This window comes from Orbicella franksi, chromosome 15, assembly GCF_964199315.1.
Source record: "Orbicella franksi chromosome 15, jaOrbFran1.1, whole genome shotgun sequence".
Lineage (NCBI taxonomy): Eukaryota > Metazoa > Cnidaria > Anthozoa > Scleractinia > Merulinidae > Orbicella > Orbicella franksi.
In genome coordinates, this window is record NC_138159.1 from 10129348 (window position 1) to 10154838 (window position 25491).

The window sequence follows — 25491 nt, forward strand, 5'->3', positions numbered from 1 at the left end:
CTAAGTGTTCAAATGGCTATTTTTATCAGCTTAACAAATATCTCACTAAATTAGAAACATGATTTCTTTACTTGTGTTGACGCAACTGATTTTACACTTTGCTAACTGTCGACTTAATGTACTGTTTCAAAAGAATTGATGAACTTCACGAATTGTCTAGCCGTAAAAGGAAAAAAGTACCGGATATTTTTAGTTTTCCGAATCATCTTCAACGTAATTACATTAGTGTGTTTTAAGACCCAATGAAAAGCACTTTAGCTGTGTAGGTTTCCTCTTTCAAAGCGGCTAAGGCTTTGTGTTTTACTATGTATAAATAAGCGTAAATAGCTAAAATTTTCAATACCATAAGAAAACATCGATGTAGAAGAAGACATCGGTCTAAACGCCATCACAAATCAGACACTGACATTAGCCATCAAACGTCTTAACAAAGGTAAGCTAACAATTCTCCGATATTGACTTTGGTTTACGGAAACTTCTGTCTAATACCTGAGCATTACAAATTAACATCGTATATGCTTAAATTTATTTTAAAAGTAAGCAGTTTGTGGAATATTTGTCGATTACTTTGTCCAGGTTGTCGAACATTCTAAAGGTGTTTAACCGATAAAGCTGTAATTTAGACGCTAGCAAATGATCTGACAAAACTTTATCTTCGTTTATATGGAAACTGCCGCTTATTTGAGTTTGAAAACGCATGATCAGTTGATGAGTTTTCGCTTATACTACTACGTTAGAAACACCCATCGCGTTCATCGAGAATACATACATTTGAAAATGCTGTCCCGAGTAGAGACATTTAAAAACAGATGGTATTATTGTGGTCAGCGGAAACTGAGGCTTTGGAACAAGCTGATAACAATTCTTACTTTTAAGAGTTTGTGATTGCTGGACATCAAACCTGAGAGACAAAAAATGAACACAGAAAAGCACTGAAAAGTAATCAAACTGATAACAAAATTCGTGCTCTTACTGGATTAAATCAATCGGGTCCTGGAGAGGACAGGCACATAAATAACTGACCTGATTTAAATGAAAAAAACAGTGAAGATTTAAGGTTCACGTTTTCAATTAACCTTAAATTTAATGAAAAAAAGAAAGAGAAAAATCGCCGAAAACTTTCTTTTGGTAAAGGATTGATATTTTCTTCTATTGACTGTAGTCAAGAGAACAGCAGTCATGGCTGCAAATACCGCGAAATTTCATTACATCCTGGCTTGTATTGCTACCGCAATGCTATTCGGCATGGTCAGCGGTCACTTCAGAGTAGGTCGTGAACTGTATGTTTGGCCTGTGCAACCGCGCCTTTGGCAAATACACCCATTGGACCAAGAAAGTCCGGGACAGAGACGATCATCCGAATGGTTTCAAAGGAGTAACGAGGAAAATACTGCAAAAGGAAATATAGACGAACAAAGGTAAGCAGGCAAAGTAGAACTATTTCAGTCGTAGAATGTTGTAGCTCTCGACACCATGATTCTTCAGTCAGCAGAGAGAAGAAAAGACGGAAATAACGTGAATCAAATTGATGAAATTTTTATTCGTGTAAGGGTGGGTTTTTTATCTCATCCGTATATCCTCTTTCTGCCGTAGGGACAAATGTGCAGGAACGACTCAATTGTCTTGCTTTTACTGCCGACTCAGGATTGCGATAGAGCGGGTTTTCAGTTGAGTGTTGAAAGTAGCCAGGCAATTACTTTGGTTTTGGTTTTGGTTTTACTATGCTTTGAGATCGGCTGAGTAGTCTAATTGGTAAGTAGTTGGTTTGGTTTTGGTGTTACGACACTCAATTGAAAACCGCCTTATAGCACTTACGGGCTGAAAGGGGAAGCAGTTCCTGATACAGTTTACTGCCATTCAGAGCACCTGGGTAATGTGAATGTTAGTCTGAATTTTAGCCTGGTTTAAAGCATTAAGTATCGCAGCTTTATTTAAAGAAATTAACAAAAACTGAGCTCTATATGAATTACAGTTGACTGTTGATTTTATTTCACAACAGAGTAAACAATCATGTCTCCACACTAGACGGTCAAGTCTTTCACAGTGTTGGTCCAGAAGGCTTACTCACGCGGTATGCAATACATTTATCCGATCTGATCAAGTGAATACTCTATTAATTCCAAGTCGCTATAGTTATGGAATAATTACATGTGCTTGCCAAGGAATTAAAGAAATTTCATTCATAAAATGTCCGAAATATATCTCATAACTTGTTTAACTTACTGAATGACGCAGAAAAAGCATTTTTTTTCGCTCAGTAATTATTTCAGTTTACAGGCGACAATAAGAACTTCATGTCTTGAGGTTTCCCTTCTGTAAATCCCATTTCCATTCCAATTAACAATTACATTATGAGCTTGAGATTTCTATGAGGTGATTGTTGATGAGGCTACCTCATAGAAATCGAGAGCAAATAATCTAATTTTTAATTAGTCAACTATTTAACAATACTAACTGCGCGTGCAAAATAGTCGGTTACTTATTAAACGTTCAGTTGTTTATCGAATTATCAGTTTCACAAAATCGACCCATTACTCTTGAGTTTCTACGAAGCAAAAATGCAATGAACAAATTCTTTGTGACCTTTATTTATTCATTTTTGTTGCATTTTCTCTGTGCTTCTCCTTCATCAGTCGGATGGGTCTTGCGCGAAGCAAGAGGCAAACCTTTCCAGAGAGGAAGCCGCTCGCCTTCTTGTTGGAATCCCAGTCACCTGTAGGTGTCCGGAGAGTTCGTGTAAAGAAGAACCAAATAGCATCACAAGCCTTGTGGTTAGTACTTTAAATCATGTTGCTTTACTTACTCCCAAGATATAAATTAAAAAGTCCACATTCGAGCCCAGTGGCTCATACCGCAGTCGCGTAATTCTTGTTTCTTTAGCATGAAGCGGCTAGGAGTAATTCTACGTCCCCTTACCATTGCATGAGAGTCCATTCCCGTCGAGGCTACATTGAGTAAGGCATTGTGAGAGTAAAGTGTCTTATCCTAAAACACAACACAATGACCAGAGGCCGCGCGAACTGAAACCTAATACACCAATCCGTGATTAGGCAGCTTAATATTAATTGATATTGATTACTGCTTACTTACTTACTTTGCTTATCAACGAACCCCAGGAGTATATTCTGTTATCTGTTATACACTTACAAATTTCGAGGTTGTGATACCTTTTAGTATCAGTAATCATTTTTTTTCTTATTTCATTCGATAGAAAAACGGTCCACGAAGTTCGCTTGGCAAGGAATTCTAAAGAACCTCATCACGTTCACCTGTAAAATTGTGTCAGTTGAATGAAACCCGGCTTGAATGTTACTGAATAACGTGTGTTGTTGAATTTGAATGTGACATAAAACAGTATACTTACAAAACTGAATAAAAATAGTAAATAATGATGATGTGAAGAAATTTATCAAAGATTATGGCAGAGATACTGAAGCTTACTACCCCAGGTCTTTCTTCATTCATTTGCAGAGCTTTATTCAAAGGTTTTCAGAATTGCCGTTGATGATATTTTTTACTCAGTCGGTAGACGGAGTAGTCCATCTTTCGCGTAGTCCGTCGTGCGTGACGTGAATGAAAACTGCGAGAAAAAATGCCGCGCGAAATCCTGGGGGCGAGGAGCGCGCGAAAGGAGGGACTACCGCCTAACCCAGGGAGTTCTTTCACGGCCGAGTGATTTTTCGATGTACGATTTCTCATCTTGACGTCCTCTTGCTCTACTCTACTCTTCAAGTAGCGAGGCAAAAACAGGCCGTGAGAAGTATATCTTCGTTCAGTGTTCGTTCCGCGAAACTGCCAAAGAAGTTTTAAGAAGAAGACAGCAAAGGAGGCAGCTTGTAAAGATTCTTGCTGCGTCTGTAGGCGTAAATCTAAAAGTTACTGCGAAAATTTCAGATGCAGAGTTTCAACCGAGAATTTACCGTTATGTATTTGACGTGGGAGATCATCCAACTGCCGCGAAATGTTTGCCGATAGTAGCGGGAATTTTTCGGGTAAATGTCCGGTTTCAAGTAAAAGTCCGGTTCAATCTCTCAAATGGACGCCAGCAAGGCCAAGCTCAGTGAATTCATATTCACTGAATTGTTCTATTTCTTGGACGATGCTGTTGAGCGGCGAAATCACTGTCACGCTTGCAGTCGGGTTCGAGGCGGAAAGCTTTGCCAAACAAGACACTTGATAAATTAAAATCTTTCTAAAACCTGTCGGCAGAATCGCAAGAACATCAAGGCTTGCGAAGCGCGATTCTAACGCTTCGATTTTTTTAATTTGCTTCTGTTCCAAAGCTTTCTACGGTCGGAAAGCGAGATAAACATTCTTGCGAAACGCCACACGTATCTCGAATGTTGACAACACGTTGTCAACGCTCCTAACATAAGCCAATCATATTTTTGCGTTGTGAGAGCAACGCATAATTTAGACTACAAGTAGTCCCTCTTTCGCTTAGTCCGTCGTGCGTGACGCAAACGAAAACTGCGAGAAAAAAAAAAGCATATGCCCGCGCAAAATCCTGGGGGCGAGGAGCGCGCGAAAGGAAACTCCGTGGCTTAGGCGGTAGTCCCCTCCTCTCGCGCGCTCCTCGTCCCCAGGATTTCGCGCGGCCATTTTTTTCTCGCGGATTTCTTTCGCGTGACGCACGACGGACTAAGCGAAAGAGGGTCTACTCGTAGACAACTCAGTCGGTAGTAGTCTACCAGGGTAGAATTAAAATTTTGACGTACCAAGAGAGGGCGTGGCTTAGTCACAAGCTCTTAGGGGCAGTAAGGTTTAGAGGGCACAGTTTTGTGAGTTTTTACTCCCCTTTTTGAGGTAGGCTTCTTGCCTGTGAATCTCGTTTAAAAGCAGCGGTGCGAAAGTGAATGTGTTTTTAATTGAACAAGTGGAGCATGAGATTTGCTTAGTAGCAACGTAAAATGTGAACAGCTTCTTGCCCGTAAGTCCCATTTCTTGCCCGTGAAGAAGCTCCCTCCGTCAAACTTGAATAACTTAAAGTCCGTTCAGTGATATTGATTAGCCCTCTTTGGAAGCAATAGTAATAAAAGCTGGCTAAGCGTTGTATTAGCTTAAGGCAAAAAGACAGAATTTTATTTAGCAAAGGTTTATTTTGTCGAAAGAAACAAAAAAATTGCAAACCATTTGTCGGTATTTGAATCCGCATTTCCTGATTCTTTGTTGATCAGATAGATCTAATTTTGTTAAGTTGGGGAGAAAAGGGAGAAATCTTTTTTTTTTTTTTTTTGTAATATGAAGGAAGGGGTGAATATTTTAAACGCGGCCTTACCAATTTTGCGGAAAAATAAGGTCTCTTGTGCTTGTGCTTATCCTTGTGTACGTGCAGACGTCTCAGGAAGAGGCACGCTATTCAGCTTAAAATAATAAATATCGACCACAAAACTTGTCAAAGTAAAATTCAGTCCGTAAAGATTCAATACAGCTTAGCCTTATAGCAAAGCCAAAATAGATTTCTAAGGCAGAGCTAGCGCTTCTGAAACGACTTTCTACGTACTCAGTTTATTTTTGTTTTCAAAATTTAATATCTCTCGTGTAGACATACATGGGGGATTAATGAGGTGTAGGCTGTGTAGGTATGTGTGGGAGATTTAATGAGATGTGGGCTGTGTAGGTATATGTGGAAGATTATTGAGATGTGGGTTGTGCAGTTATATGTGGGGGATTACTGAAACGTAGGCTGTGTAGGTATCTGTAGAGGGGGTAATGAGCTGTAGGCTGTGTAGGTACATGTGGGGGATTAATGAGCTGTAGGCTGTGTAGGTATATGTAGGGGATAAATGAAATGCAGGCTGTGAGGGAATATTGGGGGAATATTTAGGGGGGTGGTTTAAGAAGAAGACTTGATTATATATCGAGGAGGTATTGTTTTGAGAGAGACGTGTATATTGCAATTGCGGTGGAGTTAAGTGGCCGCCCAACTATCAGGGTGGTGTCGCACTTATAAAGTGAAAGAACAAAAGGCTTGGCTGTGAGCCAGTGAGAAAGCACTGACGTCATAGCCAAACTGGACAAACGAGTTTCTGACACCGGCTGGATTTGATAATTCAAAATGGCGGACATACCTTAATTTAAGGCTATAATATGCTAATTTGCCAAACATTCTTTATATGCACGTTTATGTTCTGTAACGGCTATGTAATTTATGCTATACATACAGTTATGTAATATACGCGTTCTTGAGTTACAGTAGCCGGATTAAGCCTTGATTGATGACGTTCGTTTAAGGTTCTCTCTGCCATCCAATATTAGTTCAAATTCCTCGACAACGTCTACCGTCTACGAATACCTAAGAACGAAAACAACTTCTGGTTCCTTGCCGCCTAAAGCATCACAATTTTCAATGTTATTCCACCAGATACCATTGTCTCCGCAACATTTAGATTTGAGGTCAATTAAGTAGCGAGATCCCCGAGAACTGGAAGCTCTGGTTTGGAGCGGGAAAGCCCCGAGTATCAACTCGCTATGTTCGAGGACGTTATTGATGACGATGGCCTTAAAGTGTTCAAGCCTTAACAGGAACCATAATCGGGGACGGTGACCGTAAGCGCGGGCTATTTCCAGTATTGGGGTTGTCCCTATGATATGGGACAATTTTTCTATTTTTAGAACAAATTGCGCCATCATGTGCGGCACACGCGCGTACATACTGCGTGGATTTTTGCGGATATAGCGCGGGGAAATGGCGTCCGAAATTCCCGAAATGTTTGATGCTTTTGGCCCACAGATCAATACGTTCATGTCTGTTGGAATTTTGCTTCAGTATTTTCGTCGTAAGCTGCTCCAGTTTGAGTGAAGTAAGACAGTGTCGAATTTAGTTTTGTCCCGCTTTATATCGCTGACCAAGTTGTGTTTCGCTGCTTCTTTAACAGAGCTCTACATTGCTCCACTCTAAGTTTCACATATGTTGAAGATTAACAGCTCTTCCATGACACAGCAAAAAACCAGTTGGATATATTTGGATATAGCACTGTTTCGGGACTCCAAAGTTTCCCTCCTATTGCCACACGCTTGCGAGGATTTCGCGAGAGTCTATCTCGACCAAAAAGTAAAAACAAAATAATTGCAAGTTTGAGTTTCGCCTGAATTGTAAGCAACGCTTGATGTTTTATCAAGGCCCAATAAGTGACAATAAAGTTTATGTCTGTAGATGCTGCTCAGTTTTGTTTGTGTAAAAATCCAATAGAGTGTCTGTTGTCGATGAATAAGAGCGCCCGCCGATGCGTGTTTTGAGCAGTCAGTAAAACATGACAAATTGGACTTCCGCACTTTCGTGTGAAAACGTTCATCGAACTCATACTATATCTCTATAGTTATTAAATATGTTTAAGGTTGATAAATGTTTGAGAACATATTAAAAGTTTAGCTGAAAATATGTGAATACCAACTACTTAATAACCGAGAGTGAGGTCGTTACGGGGACATCTCAAACCTCGGCCTACCGTATTGACCGAGCAATAGCGAAGTCAATACGATAGGCCGAGGTGTGAGATTTTCCCGTAACGACCGAAAGGTCGAGGTTATTAAAGTGCACCTAACCCCAAAATTTTTTTTTCGCCAAAACGAATCTAGACTTTATTCGAAGCATTTGGGCGAAGAAATTTTTGAATTTGGTTGAATCCTCGATTTTCTATGCCCTTTCAAAGTCGCGCTTGAAGGTTTCACGACCGCGTTTTAGGGAGTCTGGGGCGGCGGTACCTGATGACGTCTACCCAGGAACCAAACACAGTGGCGCCTCAGTCAACTCTCTGTATTTGCTCGAGAAAATGGAACACAAAACTAATCGTTCCGATGTATTTTGGGACTAAAACGTCCAAGTTTTGTCTCAGAATCATTTCTTTTTCGTCACTGGAGTCAGAGTTAAGTTTCGATTCGGAAGACTCCGAAATAAACTTCGATCGAGCACGTTCGACAACTGTGAACTCACTGCTTAGAGCTTTGAGAACAATTTACAATATTTCAAGCGACGAAGGGGAAGACGTCTTTGCGGACGAGTTGCTTGTATATTAGGAATGGAAAGCTAGATACGAAGTGGAGGAGCAGGCAAACGAAAAGCAGGAAAGAAAACTCAAGGACTGCTTTGGATGGTAATTTCGTCAACTAAACATAAGATTCCCACGCATGTTTATAGCCCGTTTACATTTGTCCTTAGCGAGAATGTATTTTATCAAGGTGTGATTGTTCTGTTAAATCCAGCTTGTGTTTTACTTTCAGTTGAATGCTTCATGTTTATAAGAGCGACGTACGTGTCGCAGTTTTCGAGACTTGATGACCTCCAAAACATTGGCTTCGATCGATTGAAAATCGTATTGTTTGGACCTGTATTTTTGAAGCTGCGGGAAGCAAGGCGGAAGGAAACATTTCATACAATTACCGATTTCACATTTTCACACGTTTTAAGTCGTAACTCCAAATAACCAATGTAAATTGTTCTCAAAGTTTGCAGCGAAATTCGTCGGATAAGCGAAAAGGATGTGTTCCCTAAGGGGTCCGCACATGTTACGCGGTCGTATTTTCGACGCTATATCACAGAATCTTTGTCGCACTGCTGATTTCCAAACCTTCGAAAAACTCTGTGAGTCTAACAATTTTGTTATCATGTAATTCTAAAGGATTAATCTTCGACTTTCATCTAAATCGAAAGAGAAATAAGTGTTGATTAGCGGCGTACAGTTGCGATCTATTTACATATCAGTATAACGCTTCTTGATCATGATCGGATCACACAACTTTGTATGTTATAAATACTGCGGGATTGGAAGATATAGGTTGTAGGTAGTATTTCTACAAATTGCTGGTTAGCTTTAAGCAGAAAATTTATGAAAATAGCGTTCGAAAGTCTGCGGAACAAATTCCAGTGAGAGTTCTTCAATGGTTCTCACAGATTCAGTTCGCTTGTTTCGGTTCGACAAAATCAACCATCGTTTACGTCTTTGTTGCACCATTAGCCGATCATCGTCAGTTAATTGTACAGTATATCTTTCTTTAAATCTGGAATATTGCTGCAACAGCCGATAGCACCTCTGGAAGGCGTTTCTGCGCACTTTTCGAATGTGTATTGCACCATCCTGAAGGAAATGAGAGGACGTGAGATATCCAACCTTCCTGGGTAGACGTCACAAGAGCCGCTAGACCCATTCTCCTCAAACTCGGTCGTGAAACAAAATGGCGGTGTTTTGGAGCTATTTTCGAGATTTCGTCGGGGCACAGAAAATCGAGGATTTAACGGAATCCAAAAATTTTTTCGCAGGACTATTTCAAATAACAAGGAGATTCGTTCTAGCGAAAAAAAATTTTGGGGTTAGGTGCACTTTAAGTTGTTTATTATATGGCTCACGAATTAAAGAAAAGAAAAAAATTATTCGAGCGGAAGTCGTCAATTTACATGCGGCGATGCGCACGTTTACCGATTCATTCATCGTCTCAAACTCAGGGCAAAACTACATAGTCAGTGAACTTCACCACTGTATAAGTACGTATTCCGTCAAAAACACACATTTCTTTACGGAAAAAATGATTGTCACAGCCTCAAAAAGGTAGTTCCGACTTTTGTGGCGAAACGTCAACGCACATAGAAAAGACAGAAAGTGTTTCAACGTCGAAACAAACGGTCTTTCGGGGAAAGAAAATGCTAATGCTTCAGAACGCACTGCTCAGAATAACTCGATCTTCGCATTCGGTTTCGACAACATATCTTCTCCTTCTTCATTCTGAGATTTATGGATGAACTTTTCAAGCCTTGTGAACGTCTAAAACTTCCTACAGTTATCAGAAACACTGCTAGTGACAGAAACCGCCCGATTGTTTACTGATGATCCTGGAAGCTGATTTGCACTTGCGTGTGTTAAAGCGAGGGAATCTATTTCATGAGAGCTGTGACGGCGTTCAATATTTCGGTAAATTATTGTGACTAAGATGATAATTTATAAGTTTCTTCGAGGTGTTCTGCTCAGGATGCATGACAGATCTGACGATGATGTTTTTCACTTAGCGATTTTAGCTTTACTTAAGATTCGGCAAACTTTGATTGTTTTTCACTTGTAAGTCTAGTAAGTCAAAAACGACTTCTATATAAACTTTATTAAGGAAAAATCTCTAAGCTTTCAGCTAATCGGAATTAAATTTACTTCTCTTACTGTTTTTAATCGGCTTTCATCGTTTCAATGCGCGTGAATTTTCAGAGCCGGGCTCTTCCTAATTTGCATAATCCGTGATCGGCCCGTGGGCATTACGGCTGCATAATGACCGCTCAGATCTCGCTCTTAGCCAAGCAGAGCGCGCGTTATATCGGCCACAAGCCAAAGCCATATAATAAAGCAGAAATAATCAGCAAAGTTACGATGACGCTTTCTTTAATCAACTCGAATGAACGATTTCGACTTTGTTAGTTGAGTTAACAAAGCTCCTTGTCTATGTTATTTTCGCAGTGGAAAATTTCACTGTGTTAAAGAAACACAAATGATGTTAGTAGCCTTTTGGCGTTGGTGAAAATTGATGCAGTATCTCAGCACAAAGGACAACGAAAGAATCTTTGTCAAGATTTGTTGACAATTGAAAACACCGACTCACATTATGCAAATGAGCTACTTATGAACGCGTCAGACTTTCCTTGCAAAAACTTTTGCAAACTCGCCAAACAAACAGAAACAATAAGAAACTATCAAAACCAGGGTTTAGTTGTGATTAAGCATTGCTTGGGGAATTCACAAATTAACTCGATACCAGGGTAAAGAGTTTTCTCACATAACTTTTCTTTACAGAACAAACGCAAAATCTTACCTGTACAACTAGCGCGAGCGGATGTTATTCATTCACAGCGCGAAATTGAAGTCTTGTCTTCGACCCTGAAAAACTCACCCTTTCCATTAGCTCAGAGCATAAAACTACATACAAGAGCCCTGGTTCTTATTCCCTGCCTTATTCCCTGCCATCGCTGTGAAAAATCTGCAAGAGAATCTCGCCACTCTCACCATTTGATCACGCAACGTGACAACATCCTCGCGAGAGCTCCCGTGTGGATCCGCGCGGATATATGACGTCAGGATGGCGCAATTTGTTCTAAAAATAGAAAAATTGTCCCATATCATTAGGTGCGCGCGGATCCCAAGACTTACGGTCTCCGTCCCCGATTATGACTCTTGGCCTTAAGCTATACTGAAGAAGAAGATGCAAACGATTGCCGTGTAGTAATGGGGAAGATGAAAACGTATTGCATCGGCGGAGTAACGTAAACGAGATTGTTTCAACAGGAGGGAAAAACTTCCTACCGAAACGCTCGACAAATTAATCGCTGAATTAAAAAGAACCTTGGCAAAGAGCTGCAATTTATGTGATTTTTTACGGTTTTTAAACGATGCTCTCATTTGCGATCGACTGGTCTTGGGATAAAACACAAAGCAGCCACTAAAGATGACAGACCCCACGTTAAACAAGTGTATCGACCTTCCAGCATTCGAGATGCACATATAGCATGGATAGTAAAGAGACTGGAGTCTTCTACTATCCATGACATATAGGGATCTTGACAATGACGACGGCGACGTCGAGGACAACGCCAAAGAAAATTGAATTTTTCCACGATGCCTATGGCTCTAAAACCTCGCTCAGGCTAAATATGTTATGACAGCGTTCAATTCTAAACGGAAATACGAAAACTTAGCAGTTCGACTCATCGTTCGCGTTCGCGGTCATTTTGCGGTGTCGTTTTGCAGAGGACGGCTATGAAATGTACAAAGGTTTACTGAACACACTTGTACAGCCTTTGTTTTGCTCGTTAAACCTTTTGTTTGGTGGTGCTCGTCGTGGTTTGTTCCAGACTCTGTTCACACTACGCCGGAGGAATTTAAAATCGCATACAGCTTTATTTCTACGGTTAAGCCTAGGGTCCAGAGTAATCCGTCACGAAAACGGAGCTTTCACTTAACTTACTTTTACTGTGAGATTTATCAGAAGGAACCTGGAACAAATTTACGAAACACTCTTGTTATTCATTAGTAAGAGACCATCTGTGTGGGATTCACATACCCTAAAGGAAATTCATGACATCCAGATCCTGGGTATACAATTTATTATCGAATACCAGGGTATGTGATTCGCAAACCTAAAAGGAAATTCATGATATCCAGCGTAACCTTTTCTCGTTAACTCAGTTGTTATCCGTTCATGTGGAACGAGGCGGGCTATTCACCTAATCTGATATACTACTTCCGCGACGGTCGCTACATGTAACATGCAGTATTCGTTAGATTTAGAACAATTAAGATTACGTGCAGAAAATGGACATCGGAGGATGTGCTCTAGTGACGGTTATAACTTATTTCTTCTGTAATCTTTGGAGATCAGGTGCTTTTCCCTTGTCTACTCCCCGAGAGTTCACGTGTATTTCATCGCGCTCCGCTATTTTGTATTTTAGTCAACTCGTTAAAAATGTCTCTTGCAAACGAGAATTCACCATCAATTGGTGGGGGTGGGGTGGGAAAGGTACATGTGTACTCTACGTAAAACATATTCCATCGCCGTCAATTAGGTTTGAACATCGCAAAGCTATATATTTGATTCAGGTAACCCCTTGCTCTCCTTGTGGTACCATTCTCTTTAGAACAAAACTAATTTGCTCTAAACGCATGCGTAGATTAGTTAGCGTTCGTGGCTTCTAGATCAGGTGAAGGATACATTGCATACGGAATCACGCACAAATGTTGAGTGGTTTTCCTTATGGTAGAAATCAACATATAGGACGCATGCGTTCTAGCATCGTTAGTGTTATACACCATCTTTCCACGCGGTATTTTATATGTCATGTCATGTGACCAAGGACGGGAGTTATTTTTCAGGTAGCGCCAATTGTCCCTTTTTATTGCAAAAGTGAAACGTTACTGTGGCTGCGTAGCTTTTAGAGTTACACGCAGGTCGGTTCAACAAATATCATCTGCTGTTTTCAATCTACAATAGTGTGCTTGTCAGGGTTCAAATGTATTGCTTCTCCTGAGCGGCTTGTTTATTTCTTGCCTTAAAGAAAAGCACAAATTTTCTCCAAAACTTTCTTTTTCGCCATAAATCGGTCCAATAGCTGGTTTTCACATGACGTCACTAAAATTCGAACTACAAAACTATTGATCTTCCTGAGATTTTACTTAAATGATGTATAAGAGCAGCTGAAAACTAATATTTATACAAATTTTCGCTCCGAATGGGCTCTTGGTTTTGTGATACACTACGCTTGAATTTCTAAGCTTTTGCGTGACGCGGCATTTATATGACGGCCTAGAGAGCTGTCATGATGGTTAAAAAAGTGACCTATTTCGGGGAACTTAGCTATCTGAACAGTTCATGTCTTAGAAAAAGTATTATTTTAACGTTTTAGAGTTCCTCGAGGGATAAATTCACGCTTTTGTAGCAAAACTCAGTGACAGATGTTTCAGTTGGTTTCCAGTTACCATGTTGGTGCCCATACGGATGGGCACCAGCATGGCGTCTCTATACAAATCTCTATAAATTTGGGTAAAAAATTTCTCCGCGTATCTCGCATAGGAAAAACTGCTGTGACCAGAATTTTGGCGAGAGTCTTTGTATATTTACCTTCTTTCATTTCCCAGATTCTGGACTTTATCTATTGACCGGTTTTGATTTTCATTTTGATCTATTTTGAATTGCGTGACACTGAAACCAGCAATTGACCATTCTTAGTCACTAACGAGCAAAATTTGGCTCGATGAAGGAATTCATACATTTTTGGTTAACTTTGTCTGTAAGAGAGACCAAAAAGTTCCCAAGTTAGTGGCTTTAATAGTCTGCAAATTGTAAATTTGTGACAAAAGAAACCAGGAAAGTGCTCAAATACTGCTGCAGACTCCGTGGCACCTAATGAAAGCGCAAATTAATTTAATCAGTCTTTTGAGAAGACTCATTCATATCGGCCGAGTAGCGCTGTTTATCTCCAATACTTTTCGTTGAAACGCTTCTCAACCATCAATATCGTTATGTGTTAATTTTGAATTGTTTTATTGTTAACAACAAAGGTGGAAACAGAAAAAGAAAGTGGTATTTCGTGACTATCTGATAATCAAATTAGTTCTTGTTCATCGGTAAAAATTTGCATTTTTAGTAAAACAACATCGTTTCTGTTCCGTTTCTGCATCACTACATCAGATATTTAACTTTCTTTCATTTATCACCAAAAAACAAGGACATCTTCCGTATGTTTTGGAGAAAACAAGGGTTTCATATTATTTGCCTTTGCGAGGAAAACAAAAGTATCAAGTTACAATGTTGGCGTGAAGAGCTAAATTGTCACGTTTTCCGCTTCAACGTATTATTGAATTTAAAATGAATGAAAATCAACGTAAAACACCAGGAGTAATTAATTTGTACGTGATTTTTGGACCTTGAATGAAAATATAACCTTGAAACATACACACTGTAAAGGGGAAAAGCCCTAACAGACTATCAAGGTAGACACAAACCGGAAGCGAACCGAACGTGGGTGAGTACTTAAGGGACTACCGTGCCAGAGCTATCAATTGCGCTCTGCACTATCTGAGATTGTCTCACTAGTTTTCTCTGGTTAGCGTCGTCCGACCGACCCAGAGTTTCGCGTTCCCAAAAAAAAGAAAAAAAAGTTACACAGAAGGCAATGAAGGCAATGACACAATATTTCAAACAATTGTCACTTTATTCTGAAACATAAGCAATTTTTTGCCCTACAGATTTTTAGTTTTTCCCTGTTCTCGTTTGACGTTGACTTTTTTCTTCCTCCATTGCCGCGATGTTGACTTTGTAACCACACCTTGTTGTTTCCAGGCTCCACGGATATTATGCCGAGGTACCGGGCCTCCTAGCTCTAGACTCCTTTTCCAATTTTATTTTTGTTCTTTTTTTTTCTTTTCCGACCGACCGACCCAAAATCAGAAAACGTATTCGACAATAAACGAAAAAAAAAGGGGGGGATGGCCTTATACCTTTCGGATAACAAATTGCTAAACAAATATCAATCAAGCTTTCGATCGTTACATTCAACCTCCACAGCTTTGCTTGACGCTACCAATCAATGGTACTTCAACATCGATAATGGCCTTGCCACATCCGTTGTTTTTCTCGACTTAGCTAAAGCTTTTGACACCTTTGATCATAATATTAATTATTCCAATAATTTTTCCCCGATAATCTGGGAGAGTTTTCACCGTCCGGTAAGTGATCAGGCTCCCGACGAGAGCGAAAAAAATAAAACTAGGGCGAGCGAAGCGAGCCTGGCGGGTGAGATTTTTCCCTCTCCAGACCACTCTCGGCTATCTCTGCCCGCCTGCTTTTTCCTTCCCCTATAACACAATTAGCCTGCGAGCAGGCTCACGTTGGAGCACGAGCGCGCGGCGTAGCCGCGAGACGAGAAAGTGAGCCTGCTCTGATCTGTGCAAATTTTTCATTTCCACCCCGGAAACCGCAGAAAAAATAAGCCAACTAATTTTCACCGGAAGTATGAACTTTGGCAGCTCAGATTTCTCGGGATTTCATAACAACATGCAAGCGCGATATACGTTGTTGAACTTTGTTAATAAAGTTTTGCCGAAGAAAAACCGTCAATGTTTATGTCTAGCAAGGACACACACTTGATTCCAAGTGATTTTGCTCTGGCGGTCTGGTCTTTGATGATGTTGGTAAACGGGCAAACGCCTTCGTGGCGTTTCTTTGCCCGCTTGCAATCACATACGTTTGTAATTTTTAACTCTTCTCATATGCAGTCGGCAACATGACAAGTACGTCTTGATTCAAATGCTATTTCCTGCTCCCTCTTTAGTTTGAAATTTAACCAGAAATAGACTGTAACTTTGTTAAAACATCAGTAATACGCACACTCAACTCTTCCTCTGACTCCAAATGTGGACAACTTATTTTTTATTGTGAGAACGTACGGTAAATTACCGACTTCATGGGGATTTAATCGCTCCTCATCAAGCATAATAGATTGACAGTTTTCTCGCCTTTCCCGCATTTCGACCAATGGTATTTCACTTCGCTCAGGCGAAGCAGAAATGAAAAAAAAAAAAAAAAAAAAAATGCAGTGATCAAGGCAAGCTCACTTTCTTGGCGCCTCTTCACCAGACTCCTTCCCGCCGGATCGCTTTGCTCTTCGACGCTCGCGCGCGATTCAAAGGTGAGCCTGCTCGCAGGCTATAACACAATCGGGAACGTGTTCACAGGCTAAGTTGGTAGAGGTCTTGTATACAAATTGAGAAGTCGTCTACGCCACCTTTGCCATGCTCTAATATACAGGCAATGTTTGTGTCAAAGCTTTACACCTGCAAATCCTTTTCTGTGCGGCAACGTTTTTATGTCTGTAAAGGATATAACGTGGCTTTTGAACTCAGTTAGGTCTTCATGACGACCTTCGTTAAGTGGCACCCAAACGATTTCCTTGCATAGTCCCTCGTTGCTTACACAACTGTCTTCTAAAGCGGTATAAAATGACACCAAACTCTAACGTGCGTTATCGTTTCAGCCCTTTTGGACGAAATTCATTCAGACCTTTTATGCGATAGCCGGATTCGGATATGGTGTGTCATATTCTCTTGGTCTGATGTACTGCCAAAAATGATCGGTCGACAAAATGGACAAAAATAACACTGAAGCTCATAGTCCTTGCGCAAAGTTTAACTATTTTCAATTGACTTATTCCTATAATTTGTATCACAATTGTTTGGACCTATAGTACCATGACATCAGAGGTCAAGAAAAGGACGAAAAAGACCAGAAAATGGTGTCACGTCTGCCACGATTTGATGAGCTTTTTTAAGACTCTATTCACTATTTATTTTGAATGAATGCTATCCGTCTAGTTCAAAGAACGCTCCACTTATCATAGAAATCTAACTGGTAAATCACGCATCACGTGCTTGTAAAACAGCAAATCACGCATCACGTTATGATGTCCTGTCCCGCGTCACGCGGCTAATTTGGTCTCAATCACGCGTCACGCGTCACGCAAAACCCTTTGCCACCCTCTCGACGGGTATGCAATACGCATCAGAGATAACAGTGCTTGTAAGGGAATGCAGTGGGAAATAATTTTCAAATTTTCATATTCTGAACAATTTCTGAATAGCAAAGTTGAGAAACCAAACCGGCAAAGCATTGCATTGAACAAATTTGAGGAATGTAACTGTACTTTCTATACGTTTGTCAATAATTTTTTTCCGCGAAGGGGCGCGAACTTGTAAGCCTTGTATATCGGATTCCCGTACAAACACTGTAATTCCCGACGCTGTTGGCCTGAAGCCTACCCGTTCCAAAACCGTGATAAGGTTTATTATCATTATTATCAGATTATTAGCAAATCAACACAAACCTGGAGCAGAGAATACCTAGGGATAAGGGTTTGATTCTGTGGAACAGCGGTCGGAAATTGACAATAAGCCACTACATAAAGAGGACTCGACTGATGACCCAACAATGTGCAATGAATCAAAGTGACATCACAGATAAACTTTAAACTGATGTGACAACTCAAAATGTTCGTGTAGTGACACAAAATACCCGCATAAAAAATAACTTCCTTGCAGGAAAACTCCAAAGGTCAGTCTGGCGTTTTCAAGATCAAGATCGTGTTGAAATTTGGAATACTCTTTCTGAAAATGCTTCCTAAAGTAACCAATACAATACATGTAAGTGTTTTACTTACTATTTATTATAATTTTTGGCTACATATGCCGAGCATCCGGTCACACTTCCAACATTTGAAACTTCGTTTACTTGCCGCAGATTCAACAAATTTGCGAATCGTGCCTAAAGCCCTGTCCACATTACGCCGGAGGAATTTGAAAACGGAGGTTCCACTTTGAAAACGCATCAAATGTTTTCCGTCCACACTACGCTGGAGGAATTTAAAAATGTAACAATCACCGGTCATTTTGGCAAGGGCGTAGCTGGGGGGGGTCCTGGGGTGCCCGTGACTCCCCCTTTTTAAGCCTTTTTAAGCAAACAACCTACAACAGGTGACGAAAACGCTAAGCTATGACAAGCTGGGAGTACCCTCATTTTGGCTCCGTGTGACCCCTGCTTTGAAACATCCTGGCTACGCCCCTGTTATATTTGAATTTGTGTTTGAGGAAAATTCGAACATCACATTATTATCGTCACGTCATGTCAATGTTTACGAAAAGCTCCATTTTCAAAAAGTCCCACTGTTGCTGCGTTTTCAAATTTCTCCTAACGGGGCCTGAAAGTCGCTATTCTCTTTCATCTATCTGACAAGCTTCGTTTTAACACAGTCCTACTTTTAATCAGCAATTACCTGTAAAAATTGTTCCACCCATCCTATATTCATGTTGAAATAAATGAAACTCAGTTATACATTTTCAGTATTCAATAATAAACCCCGAGACTTCATTAAAAATAATCTTGTTACACCGCCATAACACAGACAGAAATTATCAATGAAACTGCACAAAACCGTCCAATATCTAATTTGTTTTTGTTCCGCTTAGTTCTTCACTATTGCATCAACTTTATACAATTATCATGTGAAACAACAGATTTTTGTTCGGCACAGCAGTAATTAACTCAAGCCTCAATCTAAAAGTTAACTGTTTGAGGCTTAAGTATGGATTAGCGGTTTTAAAACGTAGAAAGCTGTATAATGCCACCAGCAGCAACTTTAATTGACTCTCACTTCAAAATAAAGAAAATTCCAAACCAAAAAACTGTTAAACATTGCAGCTTCGTCTGTGCCAAAAACACCGCTTTGACAATTTGTTGGTCGTTTTCAATTTATGGATTATAAATTATTTCAATAAATAGTAATTCTTTATTCAAGATATTTAAACAAGTGTATTAAACCTTCGACTTCCTTGTCCTTCACATGAAGGAATTGGCAACAAACAAGCACTTTTTCATGGACTCTCATAAAATAACCCCCACAGTCCGGCTATATTCCTTTTAACAGCGGTTCTCAATTTCTACTCCCGTTCTTCTTTTAGCAAGAGCGCTAAAAAGATCACTAACCGCAGATTACACAGTGACCGATAACTTTAATATGTAGCTCTCACCAAAAATACCTTTTCTCCTGCAACTGAACCAAGATGTTTTGCCATCACCGAACTTCCTCCAAATAAATTTTCGGAGACGGCCAAAGTAAAATTATCGTTAAAAGTAGAAACCGAAAGTCAAAAATGATTAAACTGAAGTGGTTAGACCGTGGATTATAAGGCAAGATTTTTCACTATTACAGTTCTAATTGTAGAACATGCTAGCGAAAACCGTTAAGCTTGAAGGTAATTTGAACGTAACTTTCAACTTGCCGACGGAAAGAGCATATATGACTTTCGAAACAATGGCTAATTTAGTTTTATTCAATAAATGACCAACCAGTTTTCCTCTCAAAGGGAGTTCTTATTCATGTGCTTATGATTGACTACTGCAAGCTTTGTCAGTTATATGAAAAACCGGTCACCGGACAATGGACAGGTGGGCAAAAGAAATCATCAGACTCCGAAGTCGTGCTGGGAGGTTTTTCTTTACTATGTATTTTTGAAATTTTTAATGAGACTGAATTATTGTGCGGCAGAACCACGAGATCCCAAAAGGTCATTCAGGTATATAATCAAAACATAATGAACTTGCCGGAAAATTACGATTGCGTTCTGTAATCTTACCGCGGTTATTGCAATGGCCACGAACTAAAAAAGATGATGATTGTCATAAGATTTTTTGGTATTCCAAAAAAAAAAATGATTACTTTAACATTTTCCACGGTCAATAAAAGTTATCTATCCCTGTTAACGTTCAGCCCAGAAACTCGCCCGAAATTTGAAAACCTTCTCAACTCATTTAAATATAAACTCGCGGGTTGAACAAGAAAACACTGTGTATCAATTGTCAGCATTTGAAACGTTCACCGGATTTGCTGTTGAAAATATTCACTTAATAAGAAAGGTAGGAGTTATTCATTATATGACCGTGGATGGCATTAAAAGCAAAAATAAGTCGATCAAGGAGGAAGATTTCAAAGATGCCTTGGTTAATTGAATATAGATTGACAGTCAGGCCAAATGAATGCTGATGTTTGGTTAATGTTGTTTTAAAGCTCATGAGTCCTGACACATTTCTAGCAGGTGGAGTGTTACTAACAAGATACTCAAAGTATAAAGACACATTGCTTATTACAAACATATATCGCTTGTCAATTTTTTTTTTCTGGGAAAAAGGAGCAAGGTCAACCACAATAAATTCTCCACCATGCTTTTTAGTCACGAATACATAGGACTTCCTTTCTTTAAGTACATTTAATTTCGGATTTTGTTGCAGATTTTTAATAATCTTTTCCAGATTCAATCATTTCCATTTTACGCACTAGTAATATTGGTAAGTATTATATTCTCACCAATATAGCGTTGTGATTATTTAAAGACCTTTGTTCAGACGCAATAGGGGATAAACCTATTCAAGAACAATGTTTTTGACAAAAGCTTCTTACAACACAGAACAACGTCTAGCATTGTTTTGTAGAATCATTTACCTTCTAAAAGGAATATTCGTTATTTCTTAGAATTTGGAAAATACATTCAGCGCTTAATGGAATATAACGGCTTAAAGCGCGAAATAGCGGATATTGCTTGCTAAACAAACAAAAAGTAATTCATCAAGGGGCGCGCGGAAATCCAAACAACCCCAACGAATATTTGCCGTTAAAACTATCACAGATTTTCTTTAAATGGAATTGTGGTAATCAATAACAGAAAAAGACCTTTTTTCAAATAAAACGATGGCTCAAAAAAGCCGTGCCTTTAAGCGATTCCAAACAACATTAAGAAAATTAGGAGACAAACTCTGCGACTTCTAATCAAAAATCCCTTTTGTTAAAGTACTGTTTTCAAAACAATACTTCGTGTTAATAAATCCATCTAACGAAGTTGCCACAGCATTCAATATGTGGCCGATAGAATCAAGCAGCCTTTTTGTTTAACATTGTTAGATCTGAAGGTGAAACCTAACTTTGTTGGACCTAAAACCACTGCTACAATCATCAGGAGCTCCAAAGCTTTTTTGGAATGTTTCCCCACGTATTCCGCCCCAAGAAAAGTAATTAACTGTACGAATAAGCAATGTTTAGATGTTTACATTGAAGTTTTCTGTTAAAAGCAGATGGCTTATTCAGTCTTCCTATCATTTCTCAACGGGAGTGGCAACCATGGGAAAACTCGAATAAGGAGGTGTTTTACAGAATTTCATTTACCGGCGCCAAGGTCTCATTTCCCGGAGGCTGAGTTCCGGAACCAGGGTATAAAAGCCCTCAAACGTAGTTAAATATCACAGATATTCACCTGCAGGTCTGCGAGATTGTGAGCTTTTGATTATAGCAATCTAAAACGTAAGTAAATTTTCTGATTTTTAAAAATGTTTTCTTAAATCAAGATGTTCTGGTTCTCGCACTATAACTACATTTTAAATTAACATTTCAGGGTAGTTCATTTTTACCAGGAATCTTAATTTGTGGCGATTTACTGAAACTGTACATTTCGGTTGATTTAAGTTTATCATGACCTATCAGTGGCATTATATTGTGTTGCGGATCGGCGATAACACAATAATATCGGTGGAGTAGAGTATCAAAGATAGCTGCATGTGTAGACTTCATCATTGTTCAAGGTTTCATCCCTTTTTCCCTGGGAAACATTTCAAAATGCTTCTTGCAAGGTTTCCTGTGAAATCAATTTGACTTGTTAACAACGTTTTCCTTTACTAAACTTAAAATACTTCTTTAGTAAGCTTAAAATACTTACTTAAATATTAGCGCTATTTTTGTGAAACGAGGGCTGACTTCATTACGCCTCACTTACAGCACTAGACTTAATACCAATTGAATGCAGCCATTTATCATTTCTTTGCTTCAGTGTTGCAATGTTGTTGACCCGTACTTAAGTTGAAGAGCAATATTCACTTCTATTTTACTGTATTATCTATTTCTATTTTCCTGTACAATGAGATTAGAGCAGATCTTGAAGATAACATAAATGCCAAATTAAAAGCCCTTGGTTTGTGGTTTGTAATAATTTTGTACTTCTAGGAATTCTGCGTTTTGAAATAATATGAAACCCAAAATGACACAAAGATAAACAGGACTGACGATAACTTTATTCCATGGTGCCCAAACAATTTTTTCCTCTCCTCAAAATATTGGGCGTTTGACGTATGCCAAGAACAACCGATCAGATTATTCCTTCTAACTTACCACCCACGCATGGGAACGCATGTATATTTTATAGAGAAAAAGAAGATTATTGGTAGCTTTTTTAAGGAGCTAAAGGGCTAAAGGGACTTAACGGACTCTTTCAACTTAAGGGACTCTTTCAACTTCAGTAGGAATAAAATGCACACTGCGGCTTGTTAACGTTTGCAATGAAAACCTTTTTCTTTACTAGCTCGATTTTGTTATTGTTCGCAGATTTCAGGCGACGTCTGTGTGCTAATCGTTTGTTCTATGTTCCTGGTTCGTTGGTACCACGTACATTAAATTTACTAGTAATTAAGTTTACGTTCACTTCAGAAGACGTATTTTAAAGCATATGAAACGTCAAGATTTGAAATCAAACTTTTTACGAGATGCCCTGTTTTTGTCACTTCAGTGTGCCTTGATAGGAAGAGTAGGAGCGATGGCAAAGAAACATTTACGCTTATACTTGTCACAACACGTCATGTCCTAACGCATAGTTTGTAAATGAAGTTCAGCACACTGGTGAAATCTCACATTATTTCAGCTAATGGGCAGAAAGACGTTTTGTCCGCGACAATGTTTAAAAGCTCGTGATCGCCGAGGCAAAGTTAAGAAGGAGAGGGGAGGGTGGTTAGTTATTTATAAACTATTTCATGGTGAGTTGTTTACCATACCGTTATTCAACTAAAGCAGTATATCTTAATCATCAGGTTAACATGAATCAGCTTAAATTGATCCTTCTAATCGGCTGCCTAACTTCTTTCTTGTTCGCCGAACTGGCCAACGCACACTTTCGTCTCGGCCGGGGAATGGAGCGAGGCGGCGCACTGCCCCTGGATGAAAGGAGGACCGCCCCGCTAGATGAAAGGTTCGAGGACGCTCGCGCTGAAGCCAAGAGAGAAATGCTCTTACAACACCTGGAAAATCTATTAGATAAGTATGAAGCACGAGTGAGGCGAAGCGAAGAAACAGAGAATTAACCAAAGGTAAGTGCAATGTAACAAGTGGTACGATATTTTAATATGGTATCGCTTTGCTTGCAAATTGCAAATTTTGTAGTGCTTTCAGATTAAAAGTATCGCGTTAACAATTTTTGTTCTCTGTTTCAGTTGTAATTGTTTAAGAATGACAATTGTAATTGAATTGCAAGTAAAGTAAACGACCCATTATTTCATTTATTCATTCGTAGTTTCAATTTTATTTTTCAGGGCCGTAGGCGGTAAACACGGATTGTTATAAGAACTGAACAATAAATTTCCCGACAGAGATATGGAATACTCGAGATATTTCATGTCCAGTTGAATGTGTAATATATAAAATAACCTCACTTCCCTAATTCCGCGCCTAATTCTGTAAAGTTTTAAGCTTAAACTAGATAACATTAGTTAATAATGTAAAAAGTCGCCTTTCTTGACCATTATCTGTAAAAGCTTAAGTTATCACTGTTGTTGTTTGCCAATAATTTCTTTACGTAGTTCAAAATTCTTGAGTCGTCACTTTTCAATATTATGGACAATAAAGTACTTAAGATCATTCGAAGTCCGGTTTAGTCTCTGTCTTTGCGTCACCTTTCACTTAGCTTTCATTTAGAAATGCTTGAAATACTGCGAAGAATTTTTGGGGATTGCGATCGAGCGAATTTCATAGTTTCTGGAAAACATGTAAATAGAGTTCACCGTTACTACTATTTTGCAAAAAAACATTATTGCTTTCACAAAGTTTCACAATGGTTTGCAACTACTCAGTAACCGGGGCCACTCAAGAGTTTTCAACCAATCACAGCACGATTGTAAACAACTCAAACAACTCGGAGAACGAATCATTTTAGCCTTGTGATTAGAATTTAAACAAACTCGCACAAAAAAATGCTCTGATTGATCGAAAACTCTCAGGTGGCCCGGTTGAAGTCGTCGCACTGTAAATATATAGCTGAAGGCATGGGGGTCATAATGGCTGGTTAGCTTTAAGAGAAAGGCATTTTGACGAAGTATAACGGTTTCTGAACATGCGCAAAGAGATTAGCCGCTGTGACTTCTGCTGGCTCAACTTCCAATTCCCCCTAGAGAGCTAACCAAAGTCTAAACCTCGGATAATGCATCTCTAACTTTCCGACTGGTTGACTGAATCGCAGTTACCACTCATTATATCTGTGTTTGATAGTATATGGAAAATGAGTGCAGCAAGTGTTGCTTTTAGTTAAGGGGGTATGATATCCTAAAACATGGCGATGTTCATGAAAAATTCAATTTCTTGGAAATACAAGACTTAAGACCCTTGAGGACTTGTCAAAAACATTTTGAAACGATCTTGCCGAATTTCCTTCCAGATGAGTGTGAAATTTAAGGAAAGTACACAGTGGTATAAGTTTTTTCACGTAGCAACGGCCATAGCAACGACTGTTTACTATAAGAACGTGACCAAAAATATAGATTATTTTTAACATATATGAACGAAACCATTTAGAAAAAAACTTTTAAGACATGCAGAACTCGATTGGTATAATTATTTGTGAAAAGCTTTGCCTCAAATTGCCATCACAGACTCATTCATTTCCCCTATGAAAAGGAATATTTCCCACAACCGCGGTAACTTTTTACAAAATAGAACAACCATTGCACCCCCTCCCCCGAGATCCAATCTGCACCCCACCTCCGCTATTTGTAGGTCGTTAAACGCTTAATACTTCGTGTAAGAAACTTTAAGTGCATTTTTCTCAAAAGTTTACTTTTGTACCGACTGACTTCGCGCCAACATTTCTACTTTGCAAGGTTTTTAAGTAGAATTCCCGAAACTTGGGCTGACCAAAAAATCGTAACATTTTAAGGTCTGTCACGTGACACGAGATGATTTGTCCACTGGGTGTGGTAAAAAATAAGGTTATTTCCAAATAAAGCTGTAAAAAGCACTGAAAATAAGAGTTAACTGTCAAAACTTAGGTTCATATCACAGAACAAAACAGAAACTTACATGATATGCTTATTTGACAGTCAAATCTTGTTTTGTAAAAGAGCAGGAAGTGTTGGCGTCAGTACTATAAAACACTACCTCAAAAGGCTGTGGCTGGTTTCCATAGCAACCATTTTGAGTAAAACTCTAGAAATTTAATTTCTCTTCTTGAGTGCAATAGCACACAATTGATCTTTCTTTACCATATTTAAACAAATTTTTTGGTCCATTTGAGGGTACCATACCACCTTAAGAAAAGTTTTGCCGGTACGGGAAGATTATGAAAAGAATACTTGGGATATGCCTCATTCAACTCAAAAAGTGGACAACGCGCGGCA

The 25491-nt window shown here is 39.2% G+C and overlaps 1 protein-coding gene and 1 long non-coding RNA gene across 2 annotated transcripts; both read left to right on the forward strand.

The window, feature by feature from the left end:
• Positions 1-1179: 1179 nt before the first annotated feature.
• Positions 1180-2940, forward strand: LOC145470242 (uncharacterized). Its single transcript, XM_081454077.1, has 3 exons — positions 1180-1418; positions 2000-2071; positions 2634-2940. Exons 1-3 carry the CDS (start codon positions 1180-1182, stop codon positions 2782-2784), a joined length of 462 nt encoding a protein of 153 aa, XP_081310203.1. The 3' UTR covers positions 2785-2940.
• A 17935-nt stretch (positions 2941-20875) lies between these two features.
• Positions 20876-24339, forward strand: LOC145470154 (uncharacterized). The gene is made up of 3 exons (XR_014042439.1): positions 20876-21364; positions 22918-23193; positions 23416-24339. It is a non-coding gene; the product is annotated as an uncharacterized LOC145470154 (long non-coding RNA).
• Positions 24340-25491: the final 1152 nt, after the last annotated feature.